Consider the following 18,755-nt stretch of genomic DNA (forward strand, 5'->3'; position numbering starts at 1 on the left):
ATAATTTCCTTAATCTCTGCTTGCCTTCATTCTCCCCATGTATGAATATTCCCTACTGCCTCCCCCAGAATTCTGATGATGCAGTTGTGTACCCAAAGTCATCCAGAATTGAGGGAGAAGGAATAGTCAGAACCTCTTTCTTAGTGTTGACTAGCTCAAGAGGATGGGGAATCTGAGTCTCATGAGCCTGGGTCAAGTAGGGCATGGAAGGAAGTCCTAATGGGGTGAGAGATGTTATATAGAAAAGCAAGCAGATAAGGCCTATTAACTATTAACTCTACCCCTAGAGTCAGCCATGTGTGCTACAGCCTCTGGAGCCTCCTTTCATATCCTGCTTCCTTGAGTGCCTGACTTAGACATTTAACTATAATAAATGAAAATCCAGACTGGAAAAGACTTAATACAGTTTCAACAGACAGACCCTAAAGGAGCACCTTTGGACAAACTAGGTAGGGAGTTATCAAGGCTGATTAGCAAAAACACATTTTAAGCCTTGTCAGGAATTAGCCACACAGCTAGTACTTTTTAACAAACTATCTGAATTTGTAGCCTGATAAACTCTGAGAATGGATACAAGGCTCAGTAACCCTCTGATCACGCTGAGCAAGAAGTGATTCATGGAAGAAACAAGTTTTCTCATTTATGGTTATCAGCAAATGCAACTGTCCACCCTGGAACATTCAAAGCAGTGCCAAAGCATGGATGGAGAGAACTATACTGCAACGCAAGTGTTTCTGTGCCATATCTCAGTAGCTATTTTTGAGCTCTAGTCTCTAAGGCTTAATTAGAACTGTCATCTTGTAAAGAGCTCTTAGCTAGTCAGAGCTTGTAAGACCCTCAATCAAGCATTTGCTGCACTTCATGGATGGACAAAGAGGTTTGTTATTTTAAAAGAGATGCAAGCCTGCCACTCAGTGCTTCTCTTTCTAGATTCTTCTATAAATTTTTTTTTGTGACTACCTTCCTTACGTCTAAAATTCTAGTATGCTTCTTTGATAACGCATGTCTGTCCCACCCAACTGGAGTTGCTTGAGAGAAGCGACCTTGGATAATCCATCTCAATCTATTCAACGATAAACACAATACATGGCACAGAGTAGGCCCCTCTTCCCAGCCTATATATAGCCTATTACACTGCACCACATTTGCTCTCATCACAGTGAACAATGTACTTTTCTTACAGGAACTATATTATATTTCAACAGTATAGTTTTATTCTCTTCTTTTATCCAGCATTAACAACTGTCTGTGCTGTGGTTTACAAGTTAGGTATTAGGGATACAAAAATTAAAACATTTCAAACAACAGCATTCACCAGGAGACAATCAGAATTAATAATATTTCATATACCTGTTGAGCTCTGACACCACCACAAGGGCAAGGCTTTTTGTTATTCATTGTCAGTTAGGCTTAATCCTGTTTTACAAAGTACATTATGGATTATGATCCAGTCCTCCATTCCTTCTTTATAACCCCTTCATCCTAAACTCTTCCAACTCTCCAACTCTGCTGCTCTATGACCAGCAAATTCACCTATTTTCTCAACCTCTTTTCTGAATGCACATCCTTCTTTTGATCTTAACTGAAACCTGACTCTCCTGTTGAGTATGCCATTTTGATTCTCAAATAGTGGTTGATCATTCAGAATCAAGAGCTCGAGAGGTAAAGGTCCATATTTTCCTTGATCTCTAGTACCCCTTAGACCATTATACCATCATAGTCTTGTGTACCCTGTTCTCCTGTGAGTCTTCTACCATCTGGTGATACCCCTCTCCACACTTTTTTTATGTATCATCTATAGAATACTTCCATCACAACAAAGGTTCCTTTGTGACAATTCCATTCCCTCCCTGGCCCCAAGTAACCACTGTTCTGCTTTCTTTCAGTGTGGATTAGATTTTTCCACTTGGAGTTTGATATAAATATCACACAGTATGCATTCATTTATATCTGGCTTCCTTTACTCAGCATAATATCCTTTCGGTGCAAGAAAATAAACAAATGTATATAACAAAACAGAAACAGACTCACAGATACAGAGAACAAAATAGTGGTTGCCAGTGATGAGAGAGAAGTGGGGAAGGGTAAGATAGGAGTAGAGCATTAAGAGGTACAAACTACCATGTATAAAATAAATAAGATACAAGGATATACTCTATAGAACAGGGAATAAAGATAATATTTTATAATAACTTTAAATGGATAATATGTAAGCATTTTGAATCACTGTGTTGTACACCTGAAATTAATATTATAAGTCAACTATACTTCAATAAAAATAAAAATAAAAATAAAAAAGGCATCACCATACCCCCCCCCAAAAATATCCTTCAGGTTCATTCATGTTATTGTATCTATCTCTAGTTCATTCCTGTTAATTTCAGAGTAGTATTCCTTTGTATTTCTATAACATAATTTATTTATCCATTCACCTATTAATGGACATCTGGACTGCTTCCAGTGTTCATCTATTATGTATAAAGCTGCTGAGAAGATTTACATACAAGTCTTTGTGAGAGTGTATGCTTTCATTTCTCTTGGTAAACGCCTAGGAATGGAATGGCATGAGTATACAGTAAGCATATGTTTAACTTTATATGAGCCTGCCAAATGGCTTCTTAAGTAGTTGTACTATTTAATATTCCCATCAGATGTATGAGAATTTCAGTCTGCATGAAAATTAAGTATTAATTGATACTTTTACACATTGCTCTAACAATAAAATTCCTTACAACACTTTATCTCCACATATTCCCATCTCAAATTATACAGATTACATTACAGTCTATTCTTTAATTTTAAGTATATGTATACCCAATAAGCCATTGTTATTATTTTATATATTCAACAGTCATTTAGCATTACCTACATATTTATTATTTTCATTCTTTTGTAACATATCTTAAACCTTCCTTCCAAGATAATTTTCCATTGGCTTGAAGAAGTCCTTTTAGTGAGGGTTTGGTGATAATGAATTTTTAGTGGGTTTTTTTTTTTTGTCTGAAAATTTCTTTATTGTTTCTGTTAAAGTCAACTGGTAGTCTATTTATTATGACTTTAAAGGCAATGTACTTGCTTCCTGGGCTACTTTAAAATTTTTTTCTTTGCTTTCAGATGTTTCATTATAATGTCTCTCTGTTTGCATGTCTTTTAGCTTATCCTACTTGGGTTCACGCAGCTTCTTGTAATTGTGCCTTTATGTCCTTCATCAGGCTTGGAGAGCATTATGCCATTATCTCTTCAAAAATTGCTCTTGGACCATTTGCTCACTTCTCTCATTCTAGGATCCAATTATATCTATGTTAAACCTTCTTAATAAATCATATATGTTGTTTCTCTTTCTTATTTATTTTATATATTTTTTGTCTTTCTGGACCTCATTCTAGATACTTTCTTCCAGTTCATGGGTTCTCCCTTCAACTACATCTAAACCACTGAATTTTTATCTATAATTTCCAGTTTTAGAATTTCTAATGTGCTTGCTCTCTCATGCATGCTCTCTCTTTCTCCCCATATACTATTTATATGATAGAATTCTCATGTTTGTTTCATCTACTTACTCATCATAGCTATTTGAAAGTTTGATAACTCAAATATCTGGAGTCCCAGTAGGTCTGTATTTTTTAATTGGGCTGTAATTTATATTCAATAAAAGAAAAAGTTTGTATACTTCAGTGTTTGAACAAATGTATACAACTGTATAATTACTACCCCAGTCAAGATATAGAATAATTCTACCACACCAGCAACTTCCCATATGCCCATTTTCAGTCAGTCTACCACCTCTACCACTGCTTTTGTCTCTAATACCATAGCTTAGGTTTGCCTGTTTTAGAATTTCATATAAATAAAGTCATATATTATGTACTATTTTGTATCTGGTTTTTTAGTTTGACATAATTTTTGATAGTCATCCATATTGTTATGTAAATCAATAGTTGTTAATTCACTCTATGAATATGCTATAATATATTCCCCACTCACTTGTCAGTGTACATTTGGATGTTTTCCAGTTTGGAGCTTTTATGAATAAAGCTGTTATGTATATTCTTGTAGAAGCCTTTTATGGGTCTATACTTTCATTTCACTTGAGTGTATACCTAGGAGTAAAATACCTAGATTTTAGAGTAAGTGTATTTTTAACTTTATATGAAATAGCCAAACTGTTTTTCCTAATTGGTTGTACCACTTTATATCCTCACTAGCAGTATATGAGAATTCCAATTGCTCCTCAACCTCACAAATGTTTGGAATCACCAAGTCTTCTTTAATTTTAGCCATTCTAGTGTTTATAAAGTGATGTCGTCAAGGAGTTTTAATTTGCATTTCCCTGATATAAAATGATGCTAAGTATCTTTTCATGTGCTTATGAGTATATATATAGGCAAAAAATATATATGTATATATATAGGCAAAATATGTATATATATTCTTGGTGAAATGTCTGCTCTTGCCTTTTTCAATTTTTTTTAAATTGGATTATTTGTATTTTTATTACTGAATTGTAGGAGCTCTTTACATTTTGGGAATAGATGCTTTGTCAGATCTGTACATATATAAAATATAGTTTCCATGTCTATGGATTACCTTTTCATTTTCTTAATGTTATGCTTTGATGAGTGGAAATTTTTAATTTTGATGAAGTCCAGTTTATACTTTCTTCTTCATTGTTATTACTTTTTTGTGCACTAAGGCATTTCTGCTTTCCAAAGGTTGTAAAGATACTGTAGTTCTAAGAGCATTATATTCTTAGTTTTTATATTAAGACCATGATCAATCTCAAATTAAGTCTCTGCAATGTCACATCTGTCATATACCAAATTTTCATATATGTGGGTCTACTTTTACTCTATAGTGTTTCATTTATTTTTTTTCCTTGTGCCAATAACACACTGTCGTTATTACTATAGCCTTTTTTAAAACACTTTTTATTGAGTTATAGTCATTTTACAATGTTGTGTCAAATTCCAGTGTAAGAGCACAGTTTTTCATTTATACATTAACATACATATATTCATTATCACATTTTTTTCACTGTGAGCTACCACAAGATCTTGTATATATTTCCCTGTGCTATACAGTATAATCTTGTTTATCTATTCTACATTTTGAAATCCCAGTCTGTCTCTTCCCACCCTCCGCCCCCTTGGCAACCACAAGTTTGTATTCTATGTCTATGAGTCTGTTTTTTTTTTTTTTTGTATTTATTAATTTTTTTTTTTAGATTCTACATATGAGCGATCTCATATGATATTCTTTCACTATAGCTTTTTAATCATTTTTGACATCTTACAGGACAAGTCCCTCCACTTTGTTCTTCTTTTTTAGGAGGATATTGTCTATCCTTAGCTTTTTGTTCTTACATGAAAATTCTGCAGTCACTTTTTTTCCCTTAACAGAGGCAGTGGGTATTGAACTCAGGACCTCATGCACACCAAACATGCACTTTACCACTGAGCTATGCCTGCTACCCCCACCCTGCAATCATTTTTTAAATCAGTGTTTTATCTTGCAGGCTCTCACATTAATGCAGTTAGTGTAAGTATGAACTCTAAACTCATGTGAGGACAAGTTTGAATTCAAAAGTAAATTCTTAAGGAATCCTTTATATTTTACAAAGAGCCCAGGCCAAAATAGACATGCTTCCATATTATCTCCCTGTATTTCTTACTATATTTTTAGTGCTTTTTGCATGCAGGGAATAACCCTTCAATAGTATTGAATTTATGGGGTGAATCCTTGTATGTGTTTCCTATGGCTTAAGTACAAATTACCAAAAATTATGTGGCTCAAAACAACATGAATATATTCTACAGTTTTGGATGCCAGAAGTTTGAAGTGAATTTTTCTGGGCTAAACTCAAGGTTTCAGCAGGGTTTTACTCTCTCTGGAGGCTCTAAAGGGAGAATCCATTGCCTTTTCCAGCTTCTAGAGCTGCATTACTTGGCTCATGGGTCCCTTACTCCTCTTTCAAAGCCAAAAGCATAGAATCTTCAAATTTCTCCTCTTTGCTTTATTATGTTGCCTTCAGTTAAATATATCTCTGTATCATTCTTATAAGGACATATGTGATTGAATTTAGGGCCCGTTCAGATAATGCAGGATAATCTCCCCAACTCAAAATCCTTAGTTCAAATCTGCAAAGTCCCTCTTGCCATATAAGGTAACATTCACAAGTTCCAGAATTCAGGACATGGATATCTTTGGGGGCCATCATTCAGCCTACCACAGTCCTAGTTTTAACCCTTAATTTCATCTAGGCTAAAAGCCTTTCTTGTGTAACCTTAAAAATTCAAACTCTTGTTTAGCAAGACTAGTAATCCATCCATCCATCTTCCTGCTACAACAGTATCAGCTCATGTGATTACATTTCAGTTTTCAGGTCCTTCTTCCATTTGGGCCACTGAGTATTTTCTTTAATTTCTTATGAGCTCAGATATTAAAAAAAGAATGTCTTCTGTACTTTATCTGCCTTTTTTAAGGATTTTGTAGAGGAATATTTTTCAAGGTATATAGTTATAGTTCCAAAAATTGGGCGTCTTTAACCTACTCCTATATAGATTCTTCTCCCCTCACTTCACTAGAACTGTTCTTTTCAAATCACTAACAACCAAGCATATCACAATACCCAACAAACAGTTTTTATCTGCATCTTACCTAAACACACAAAATTCACCCCAGAGGATTATCCCCTGCTTCTTAAAATATTCATCTCTTTTGACTTCCATGATATCACACCCTTCTAGGTTTTTTCTTTTTTTCTACTTTACAGGTTATTCTTTCTCTTTCTCCACTACTGTCTCCTCTTCTACCTGACCTAAAATGCTGTTTCTTTCTGAAATACCATTTACTATCTAACCACACAGGATAGCTTCAGGATAGCAGTAGGAAATGTTGGCCTTCTGTGTGGGTACTCAGCATATCCAAGTATATGGAAACAGTTTAGTAGATTAAAAGAGTTAATTAATGTTTATTTCCTAAAAAAAATCCAACAGTGGGGAAAACATGTAGAAAATGTTTTCTGTTTTAAGTCTCCCAGAGAAAAGTGCTAATATATGCAAATCTCTTTCTAGACAACAGTAAATTCATACCGAAAATTTCTGATTGCAGGTACTGTTATAAAAACCTTCCAACTTTGTGTAGCTCTTACTGAATATCAGATCACTCATACTTTCAAAAAGGCTAGAGAAGAAGCAGCAAAATCAGATGGTAATATTAAAAAATGGGTCATAAAAAAGCCCCCAATCTACTTCTCTATTGTCAGCTTAGTTTCCCATCCTTCACTTTCTCCAGCTCTGCCTACTAATTTCCTCTCCTTTTCACTGAAGGCTCCATCCTTCTCCAGCTCCTGAAGCAAACCTGACTGAGACAGAAAGCATTTCAATAAACCTTACTACTCCAACACCCTTCTTTTTATTCCCACTTCCTTTTAAGAATTCAGTTGCTGGAAACGCCAGGATCCAATGACTTAGTTACCAGTGCTGGGCTCAGGCGTTGTTCTCATTATCTCCGGTGATGGTTCTTCTACCTTCGTTACCCTTACTGTGACTGCCCATCATAACACTTTGCAAATGTCCCCCTCCTCATTCTCTATATAGCAACACTCACCAAAGACCGTGCGGGCAGGGACAGACTCTCTGTTAAGCCAGAAAGACACTTGTGACAGAATGACAGTCATGATACATGGCAAGTAGGTCTGGATCACAAAGTAGCCAATTTTTCGCTTGAGATGAAAGTGGGTTGTCATGACAACGTATTCTCCTGGAAAGAGAGTAAAATTAGGCATTATGCAACCAAATAAACATTGTTCAATCAAGGTGGGCCCCAATTCTGTTCACAAAGCTCCTGAACCTTATACTCAAAAACAAGACATTCCAGCACCTCTCAGGTCCATGTAACCAGATCTCTTTAATAATCATGAAGTAGTGCAGAGAGTCTTTTGGTGAAAATATCTGCTAACAGTGCACCAACACAGCTTACTCAGAACAATTCTGACACAAGTTCATTCAAAGATATTAGTGTTCTTTTAAAATAATAACAACAAATAATCTCTTCTACAGCATTTGCTATATGACTGGCACTCTTCTAAAACTTTAACATTCTTAAAGTATTTAATGTTCACAACAACCTTGTGAGGTAGGTACTATTGTTATACTCATTTTATGGGTCAATAAACTGAGGCACAGAGAGGTTGAGCAATTTGCAGAATGTTACCCAGCTAGTAAGGAGTAGAGCCTGAATTTTAGACCAGATAGGTTGGCTCCACAGCTTATGCTTTCTGACGACTATGCTCTGCTGTCTAATGGATTTATTGGGTTAAAGCCAGAAGTTCACATAGCAGAATACGGGCTGGCCTATATCACCCCTCTTCAAAATAAGAGTGAATGCTTATTAAGCTCTTACTATGTACGAAACAACTTTGAGTGTTTTTGGAGTATTAACTTTATAGCCTCCCAACAACCCTGTAAGGTACATACTAATTATTACTCTGTGTTGTTAAATCCAATAGTTAATTATCAGTCTTACTGGATTGTCAGCAGCATTTTACACAGTGAACACTCCATCCCCCTGGAATGAATCTTTTCACCAAACTTCCAGGCCATGATACTCTTCTGGTTTATCTTCTATGTCATGATCTCACCAATCTCCTTTGTTAGCTCCTTTAAATTCTCAACATTTGAGGATGTCAGGATTCATTACTTGTACTGTTTTCTGTCTCACTCCTTTAGCATTCTCATACAGGCCTGAATCTTTAAACAATATCTTAAACTCTGATAACTCCCCAACATATATTTCCTGCCTGGGCTTCCTACTTGTTATGGGTTGAATTGTATCCCCTGGAAAAATTCGGTGAAGTCCTAATCCCAAGTGTCTTCAAAATGTGACTTTCTTTAGGTAGAGGCTTGCTGCAAATATAACTAGTTAAGATGAGGTCATACTGGAGTTTGATGGGCCCTAATCCACTATGACTTTGCCCTTACAAAAAGGAGAGAGACACACACAAGGAGATGTGTGATGACAGAGGTAGACTAGAATGATGTATCCACAGCCAGGGAATGCCAAGGAATGCCAGCAACCATCAGAAGCTAGGAGAAAAAGGAACAGAACAGATTCTTCAGAACAACCAGAAGGCGGCCAACACCTTTGTTTGAGACTTCTAGCCTCTAGAACTGGGAGACAATAAATTTCTGTTGTTTTAAGATTTAGTTTATGGTACTTTGATATGGCAGATCTAGGATTCCCTTTACTACTCTAGTCTTATACATTAAATTACCTATTAGACATCACTACTTGGGGATCTAATAGGTATCTTGACCTAACATGTCCAAATCTTACCTCTTACCCTTCCCATTTCCTACCCCCTCCAAACTATATCCTCCAACAGATTTCCCTAACTCAATAAACGGTAGCTCTGAGGAGCACAGATCAAAATTCTTCAAAATCCTTAATACCATCATTGACTGCTGTCTCTCCCTCTCTCATACATGCCTCCATGCATGCATGTACATGCACAGGCACACACGCACCCAATCAATCAGCAAACCCTGACAATTCCTTCTTCAATATATATTCATAATTTGACCACTTCTCACCACCTTCACTGCTACCACTGTGGTCTAAGCTTGCATCACCTGTTAGAGTACTGTTACAGCTTTCTAACTTGTCTTGCTTCTGTACTTGTCCCCTTCAATGCATTCTTAGCATAGCAGCCAAAATGATACTATTAAAACATAAGTCAGATCCAATCTCTCTTTTGCTTAAGACTCTCCAATAGTTTCCTATCTCTCAAAGAGTAAAAGCCAGATTTTCCAAAATAGTCTCCATGCAATCTGATTGCTCTATAAGATATTGTTATAGCTTCTTATTTTCCACCTCTCTCCCTCCACCCACATTTGGTTTCAGCATGTCTCCCAAATGAGGCAACTTCCCCCTTTCCTACCTCACCCACTCCCTTGTACCTAAGCCTAGGAAGCACCATCTGTTCAACCAAAGCTCAATATACAATCCATATTGTGTGTGTATATTCACATCCTAGCTTGTTTATGTGAACATGAAAGATACAAGTAGCCTTATTTGTAATTTAGCAAAGAATTCTCATATAAAATTATAGAATATGTTCTTCATTATAACATTGGAGTTTATTTTTTTCTTTGTATCTGCTGCTTTTTCAACCCTTATGCTTCTTTGTTACCCACCCCTTACCCCTTTCTCCTCCCTCTCCCCATCTCTCCTGTCTGTGTCCATTTCTACTTCTTTCTTTACCTATCCTTCCATTCACCCTCTCTCCCCCCTGAGAAGGCACTGAAGATTTATTTTTAATGATAGCTGGATTTTGATTAGTTTGGGGAATTTCCTTCCTTCCCCATCTTAGTCTCACACCCCTGAGTTTCTTCCTGTGTATTAATCCTATATCTGATCACGTAAGATATTGAATATTTATAAATAATATTTATGAAATGTTTTATGTAAGTTATATTCTTTAGATCTGAAAGGAAAGCAAGTAGGCTTTTCAAAAGCTTATCAAATTAGCTGTTGTTCTAAATAATTTAATACGCTTTCTTAAACCTCTCCTTTTCTATCCTTTTCTCCTTCAACTTGTCTTCTTGTCTCTCTTCCAAAGAAGCAAAGAAAGTCTATTCTACATTTTGAAATCCCAGTCTATCACTTCCCACCCCCTGCCCCCTTGGCAACCACAAGTTTGTATTCTATGTCTATGAGTCTGTTTCTGTTTTGTAGACTAGATAAACAAGATTATACTGTATAGCACAAGGAAATATATACAAGATCTTGTGGTAGCTCACAGTGAAAAAGAATGTGACAAAGAATATATGTATTTTCATGTATAACTGAAAAATTGTGCTGTACACTGGAAATTGACACAACATTGTAAAATGACTATAACTCAATAAAAAAAGTGAAAAAAAAGAAGCAAAGAAACTTAAGATCAGCAAGATGGTGGACAGCCCAGCTCTAGTACCCTGTCATGAAAATATGGATTAGCAACTAACCATGAAAGAGAACACCTCTCTGAAAATCCCAGATCCAAGAAGTAAAGCTAAAGAACACCTCTGGGGCATGAAAACTAAGAAAAGCCACACTAGAAGGATAACAGAATTGGTTTCACTTTATTGCCTTCTTCCCTCTCCCAAGCCAGCTCAGTGCAGCACCTGGAAGTTACTTCTGAGTCTATGGTTTCTGCAGTGGGGAAGGAGAAACAGAGGCACATAACCAGCATTCCTGCATATTCCCCTAGAGGCTCACATTTGCCTTGCTCATGGGGAATGCTCCACGAATTGGCAGGGCCAGACCATTTGGGGTCAGCTAGCACAAAGGAAAGGAGCACACCAGTGAGTGGATCTTGGAGGTGGTACCAGGTCCCCTGCCAGCAACAACCCCTGATAGAAGAGTGCAGTCAGTATTCTGGTTGCCCTTGCACAGGGAATCCAGTCTCTCAGAGCAGTCTGCAGCTCTGGCAGATGAGTACAGGCAGCGGCCCCGCCCAACAGCACAGCTCACACTAACAGCTGAACTCCAACAGAATCCTCACCCAGTAGTAGTGGGCCATGCAATAGGGCTATATCCCTTGATGTCAATCACCTCAAAACACAAAAATGGCCACCCCAGTGGTTAACGCCCATGCTGGTTAACAGGCAAGGGGATTATGGTTCCCCTCCGCCCACAACATGGTCAAACCCTGTGGTGTCAATTGTGTTACTTCAACCAAATAGCGACCTCAGGGGTAAACCACCCCCTAAAGGGCCCCCAGCCCACAAAATGGTCATGTCCCTTTTGTGTCAATCACCTTGGTGCACAAAATGGCCACCTCAGGGGTTAACTGCCCCCTATGGTGCCCCCTGCCCACAAAATTGTGTCTGTGGGTGGGTCAAAACATGCTCTTTGCACTACTCTTACTTTCTGCTTTGTTTTCATTTACCTGTGTTCCATGTCTATAGAAATAATATATACAATGACAATAGTAAAACAGTTTTCTAACAAATGGTCTCATTCCTAGGAAAAATACAAAACTAAGATCATGCACTCAAATGCTCCTCTTAGAAAACTAATATAAAAATTTGCCAAATGAGGGAAAATGGAATCAGTGCTGAAGTAGGGAATGCTATCAACTACTAGCCACAGATTTTGAGAAATTTCATTCATTTATTTAACACATGTTTGAATATGGAGCAGAGAGCAGGAGCCCTCTACTTACAAGTACTTCATGCTGAGGACTGACAACATTCAGAGAGAAAATCACTCATACAAAACAGAAGATCCATGGATTATGGGTCTTTCTCTGGCCCAGCTTCCCATTAATGTGTTTACACATATAGAATCATACCAGAATTCAGAAAAGAATGCCCATAATTTATAGTCATATGAAAACAATATACATTTACATGAATAATACTATTTATATAGTTTCTAAATCAAAGGGTATCAAATAATATAAAGCAAAATCTCCCTCCTATACCTGCCCTCAAACTATTTCATCTCTCTTTCCTTTAATTAATTACAATTAACTGCTTCTTGTGTGTCTTCTAGAAATAGTATCCCTATATAAATATATATCCCTATAGTCTGGTGGTTTTGTACTTGCTTTTTTCACTCAACAATATATCCTGCAGATATTCCTATTGAACTTCCTTATGCCCTCTTATACCGGCATAGTATTGAATTGTGTAAATGAATTTTAACATATTAAGTCACCTCTTTACTGATGCACATTGTATTCTGTTTTCAGAACTAATTTGTAATTGTAATTTAATTTTATCTGCAATAACCATATTTTCAAATAAGGTCACATTCTGAGATACTGGGGGTCAGGACTTCAATATATCTTTTAGGAGACATAATTCAATCCATATCATCTGTGTTGCCAAGAATGAAGGGAAACTGGCATGCTCATACACTGATAATAAGAGTGTGAATTTCTTAACCTTTTAGAATAGCAATTTGTCACTATGTATTAAAAATGTTTAAATGTATCTACTTGCTGAAATAGCAATCTCAATATTTTGTCTTTATCCTAGGTAGATAATTACACAGGAGAAAATGCTATATGGAAAAAGAAGGTCTTCACAGTGTTGTTTATAGCATTCAAACAGAAAATAATAGTAGATAATTGGTTAGATGGATTATTATCTACATATATTAGTCCATTAAAACGAAGATATCATTGAGTTTCACAGTGAAATGCTACACTTTCCACTGATAACAACACTTATCATGTCATTGTCAAACATGCTTGCTCTGGCCTCAGGATGGCATTTCAATTTTCTTTTTAAATTTAGAGTAACTAAAACAGACAATAATATATGTCCATTCTAATTGTTGAAATACGATTATTAACTATTTATAACTAACAACAAATAACAGGTGTTGATAAGGATGTGGGGGAAGGGAGACCCTCATGCACTGCTGGTGGCAATGTAAATTGGTGCAGCCACTATGGAAAACAGTAAGGAAGTTCATCAAAAAGTTAAAAATGGAACTACCATATAATCCAGCAATTTCCACTTATGGGGATTTATCTGAGGAAAATGAGACCACTAACTCAAAAAGATATATGTAGCGTGATGTTCATTGCAGCATTATTTACAATAGCCAAGACTGGAAACAATCTAAGTGTCCATCCATGGATGAATGGATGAAGAACATGTGGTATATATAGATACAATGGAATGTTATTCAGCCATAAAAAGAAGAAAATGTTTGCCATTTGTCACAACATGGATGGACCTTGAGGGTACTATACTAAGTGAAATCAATCAGACAGAGAAAATTTAGAAAAGAAACAAAAAAAACTCTATATTTTCTTGCTTCCCTTTCCCACTCTTAATGATTTAGATGTCTTCTTTTACAATTTCGTGTTTGTTCTAATTGTAATTCATAGTAGTTATCACCTTTCCAGTTATGGTTTTCTCCATTCTGTAGCATCCTGCTTCTTTTCTATTTAGAGTAGACCTGTCAATATTTCTTTTAGCATGGGTTTAGTGTTGCCAAACTCTTCTAGTTTTTGCTTATCTGTGAAGTTCTTTATCTCTCCTTGTATCCTAAAGGATAGCCTTGCTGGATAGAGTATCCTAGGCTGCATCTTTTTTTCATTCAGGACTGTGAATATGTCTTGCCACTCCCTTCTGGCCTGTAGTGTTTGTGTAGAGACATCAGCTGATAGCCTTATGGGGGTTCCCTTGTAACTCACTGTTTGCTTTTCTCTTGCTGCCTTTAGGATCATTTCTTTATCCTTGACTCTGGCCATCTTGATTATGATGTCTCCGTTTGGATTCTTCCTGTTTAGGACCCTCTGAGCTTCCTGTACTTGGGTATCTGATTCCTTCTTTAGGTTTGGGAAGGTTTCAGTCGTGATTTCTTCAAATACCTTTTCAATCCCCTTTGTTCTTTCTTCTCCTTCTGGGACCCCTATTGTGCATTGATTGGCATGCTTTATATTATCCCATAGATCCCTTATATTGTTTTCATTGTTTTTTCTTTGTTTTTCTCTCAGCTGTTCTGATTGGATGCTTTCTGTTGTCCTGTCTTCTAGGTCACTTATTCGTTCCTCTGCATTATCTAGTCTGCTTTGTACAGCCTTTAGATCAGCTCTCATCTCAGCCAATGAGTTTACCAATTCTACTTGGCTCTTCCTTATAGCTTATATTTCATTTTTGACATATTTTATATCTCTAAACACTATCTCTTTTAGTTCCTTCAGTACTTTAATCACTCCTTCTTTGAAATCTTAATCTAATAGGACATCAATGTCTATTTCATTGATCGTTCTTTCAGGGGATTTCTCTTGTTCTGTTAATTGGGAGTGGTTCCTCTGCTTCTTCATCTTGCTCATATCTCTCTGGCACTGTGGCTTATGGAACATCAGTTATCTATTGTGGTCCTTAAGGAGTTTATTTATTTATCTATCTAATGCCTATGCAGGACTAAAACTTAAGGGAAAAAAAGAGAGAGAATTTTAAAAGAAGGGAGAAAAAAAGCTTTGAAAACAGTGTATAATCAATCAATAATAGATAAGCAAGTTGAATCAGAATAGCAATCAAGTTGAGACATCTTTTAAAAACCTTTAAAAAAGGAGAAAAGATCAAAAAACAATATTTGAAACCTGTGTATAATCAATAACAGGAGATCAAAACCAAGAGAAATGAAAATGAAATCAGGTAGATTTTAAAAAATAATAATAATAAAAATATTTTAAAAGAAAACATTTAAAGGGATTAAAACTGGAGACATATACAAGTGTTTAAAAAGTAAAAATTAAAAAGGTAATAGAAAGTAGAACAGATTAAAAAATATAAAATAAAAACAATTTCAAAAGGGAGAAAAAATCTTTGAAAACAATGTATAATCAATAATAGAAGAGCAAATTGAAGCAGAATAGCAATCGAGTTAAGACATCTTTTAAAAACCTTAAAAAAAAAAGGAGAGTAGAGCAAAAAAAAAAAAAAATTGAAACCTGTGCATAATCAATAACAGGAGATCAAAACCAGAATGGCCATCATTCAAAAGTCCACAAATGACAAATGCTAGAGAGGCTGTGGAGAAAAGGGAACCCTCCTACACTGCTGGTAGGAATGCAGTTTGGTGCAGCCACTGTGGAAAACACTATGGAGATTCCTCAAAAGACTAGGAATAGACTTACCATATGATTCAGTAATCCCACTCCTGGGCATATATCCAGAAGGAACCCTACTTCAAAGAGACACCTGCAGCCCAGTGTTCATAGCAACACTATTTACAATAGCCAAGACATGGAAACAGCCTAAATGTCCATCGACAGATGACTGGATAAAGAAGAACTGGTATATTTATACAATGGAATACTATTCAGCCATAAAAATGACAACATAACACCATTTGCAGCAACATGGATGTCCCCGGAGAATGTCACTCTAAGTGAAGTAAGCCAGAAAGAGAAAGAAAAATACCATGTGAGATTGCTCATATGTGGAATCTAAAAAAACCCAAACAAAGTATAAATACAAAACAGAAGCAGACTCATAGGCATAGAATACAAACTTGTGGTTGCCAAGGGGGTTGGGGGTGGGAAGGGATAGACTAGGATTTCAAAATGTAGACTAGATAAACAAGATTATACTGTATAGCACAGGGAAATATATATACAAGATCTTGTGGTAGCCCACAGTGAAAAAAAATGTGACAATGAATATATGTATGTTCATGTATAACTGAAAAACTGTGCTCTACACTGGGATTTGACACAACATTGTAAAATGACTATAACTCAATAAAAAATGTAAAAAATATCAGACAGAGAAAGACAAATATTGTATGATCTCACTTATATGTAGAATCCATAAAACAAAACAATACAGAAACAAATGAAAAAACCAACCTCATAGATACAGAGAACAGATTAGTGGTTGCCAGAAGCCACAGGTGGGTGGTAGGTGAAATGGGTGAAGGAAGTCAGAAGATACAAATTTCTAGTCATAAAATAAATAAGTCCTCAGGGCATTATGTACAGCATGGTGACTATAGTTAGTAATACTGTATTGCATATTCGAAAATTGCTGAGAAGATCTTAAAAGTTCTCATCACAAGAAAAAATTCTATAACTATGTATAGTGATGGATGTTAACTAGACTTACTGAAGTGATCACTGCACAATATATACAAATATCAAATCATTATGTTGTACATTTGAAACTAATATAATGTAATATATCGATTATATATCAATAAAATATATTAATAATTTGTGTGTACATTTTATTTGGATCCTGCCCATTTAGTGACAAGAAAACATGCTTACAATAGAAAGTTACATAAAAACAGCTTATAAAACAGTATCAGTATTATAGTCCCATTTACATGAAAACATATTTATACCAAAATAATGCAAAGGGAACCTTCTTAAAAGTTATACACCAAAATGTATAATAATTAGTTAATGTAGCAAATTCTTCTAAAAAGTTTGTTCTAGGTGGTGGAATTAAAGAATATTTTAATTTACATGTTTTGTTTCTCTTAGATTTCTAATTTTTCTATCAGGAACATGTATTGCCTATGTGATATAGACTAAATAAACAGTGGTTTAACCAAATGAAGTGGGGCTGCTTGGATGGCTAATGATGGATCTCAAAAGTTGATACCAGGTGAGTAGTGCCAAGGAGAGATGGGGAAGGGAGGAGAGTGAAGGGATGCTTTAGCCCCAGGAATTCTCTCCTTTTTGTGGGGTGGACATCCCTGGGATGCCCTTGGTCTCTAGGGGCCCACCTTGTCATGCTGCGATGCACAGGGCCTTCCTTGGGAGCCTGGGTACTTTTTGCCCACAGGCTGCTGTGGGAGGGGAGGGGATCTGATCTCAGGTGGGAGGTCAGTTGCAGCAGCAGAAGCACCTCTGAGCAGGAGGCAACTTCTGCTCAAAAAACAAAGGGTCACAATGGAACACTAAAAGTACACTTTGCATATTCAGGACCTGAAGGTCCTGCTCCCTCCCCTCTACTTGGGGAGTGCAGAATTGGCCAGGTGTGGACCTCTCCCCTCCAACACACAGACTGACTGACCTTCCCCAAGAAGTTGTGTTCTCAAAAACCTCTGACCTTTTGAAACTCATTATTGCTTTTATCAAGAATAGCCTTTTCCCACATCTAATTCCAAATCCCTAAATCCTGTTGTCTTTTAAATCCATTTCAAGTGCTGCTTATTTTTAAGGTTCCCTCCCCTAGTCCTAGGATGGAGGGAAAACAGAGCACAGACATACTGTAACATCACAAGGGGAGGGAACAGCGGTGTCTAACTAATGAAATAAAAGGATAAGAGTACCCTCCTTCAATTATAATTGTGGATTCAGAGTTTTTTCATGGAACGAGTGTTTAAAGTTCCCATCCTTTCACAGTAAAAAATGTTGTAAAATATATGGGCCCCCAAGATATACTCCATTTTGCCAAATACCCTAAAGTTAGTTGGGATTCAGGATGCCTCCTTCCTTAGCCTCCTTGCCTTCCCTGCAAGTGGTCAGTTTCCAAACAGACAGGACTTAAGGCTACAGAAGAAGTCTCTAAGTTGCATTTACCAATATCCAAGGAATAGCCATTGAGAGGACCTGGCAATGTTTGCCAGATAGACTTGTTTCTGAAATGGGTGATTCACTTAAGAAAATAATCCCATGGCTCATTCCTGGACCTCCTGGCTATGTACCTGGCCTTTCCTGGAGTTATTACCTTGCCACCACTGTATTGGTGGAGTTAGGAAAATATTTTAATGAAACCTTTAGGAGCAAAGTTTAGCTCTCCAACCATCACGGCTTCCCTCTGCTTTCCCTTATACCACAGTCCAGCCCTAATGCCCTTGACCTAACTCACCTCCCAAGAGACAGCAGGGAATCATGTCAAAAGCATGGACCTTGACTCCAATCTGCCTGGGTTCAGATCTTTCTCCAACATTACAAAACTGTGACATGGAACAGATTACTAAACATCTGTGTGCTTCAGTTTCCTTATGATGATAGTACCTACACCACAAGACTGTTTTGTTATCATAAGTTATTATAAGCACTTATAACAGTGACTGGTATGTGGTACAGGTTGCAAAAATGATTGTTAAATAAAATAAATAAATACCTGTACTAGACCGGATTATCTCTGTCCCAACAACATGGCCCAGCAGGTCATATTGATTCAGTCTAGAGCCATCCTGTGCCACTTCCACAGATTTGTTCTTTCCAAGAGTCCAAGAATAAACCACTTCAGCTGTTGTATAGGCATCTAAGGCAGAAAAAA

General features: G+C 36.6%; 1 protein-coding gene across 1 annotated transcript in view; it reads right to left on the bottom strand.

The window, feature by feature from the left end:
- Nucleotides 1-18,755, bottom strand: part of GABRA3 (gamma-aminobutyric acid type A receptor subunit alpha3) — a 38,710-nt gene that overhangs the window by 16,039 nt on the left and 3,916 nt on the right. Inside the window, exons 2-3 of the mRNA XM_032474700.1 lie at nucleotides 18,597-18,740; nucleotides 7,609-7,761 (exon numbers count right to left, since the gene is read on the bottom strand). Coding sequence (XP_032330591.1) covers nucleotides 7,609-7,761; nucleotides 18,597-18,740 — 297 coding nt within the window. The remainder of the gene's footprint in view (nucleotides 1-7,608; nucleotides 7,762-18,596; nucleotides 18,741-18,755) is intronic.

This window comes from Camelus ferus, chromosome X (genome assembly GCF_009834535.1).
Source record: "Camelus ferus isolate YT-003-E chromosome X, BCGSAC_Cfer_1.0, whole genome shotgun sequence".
NCBI classification, from domain to species: Eukaryota; Metazoa; Chordata; class Mammalia; order Artiodactyla; family Camelidae; genus Camelus; species Camelus ferus.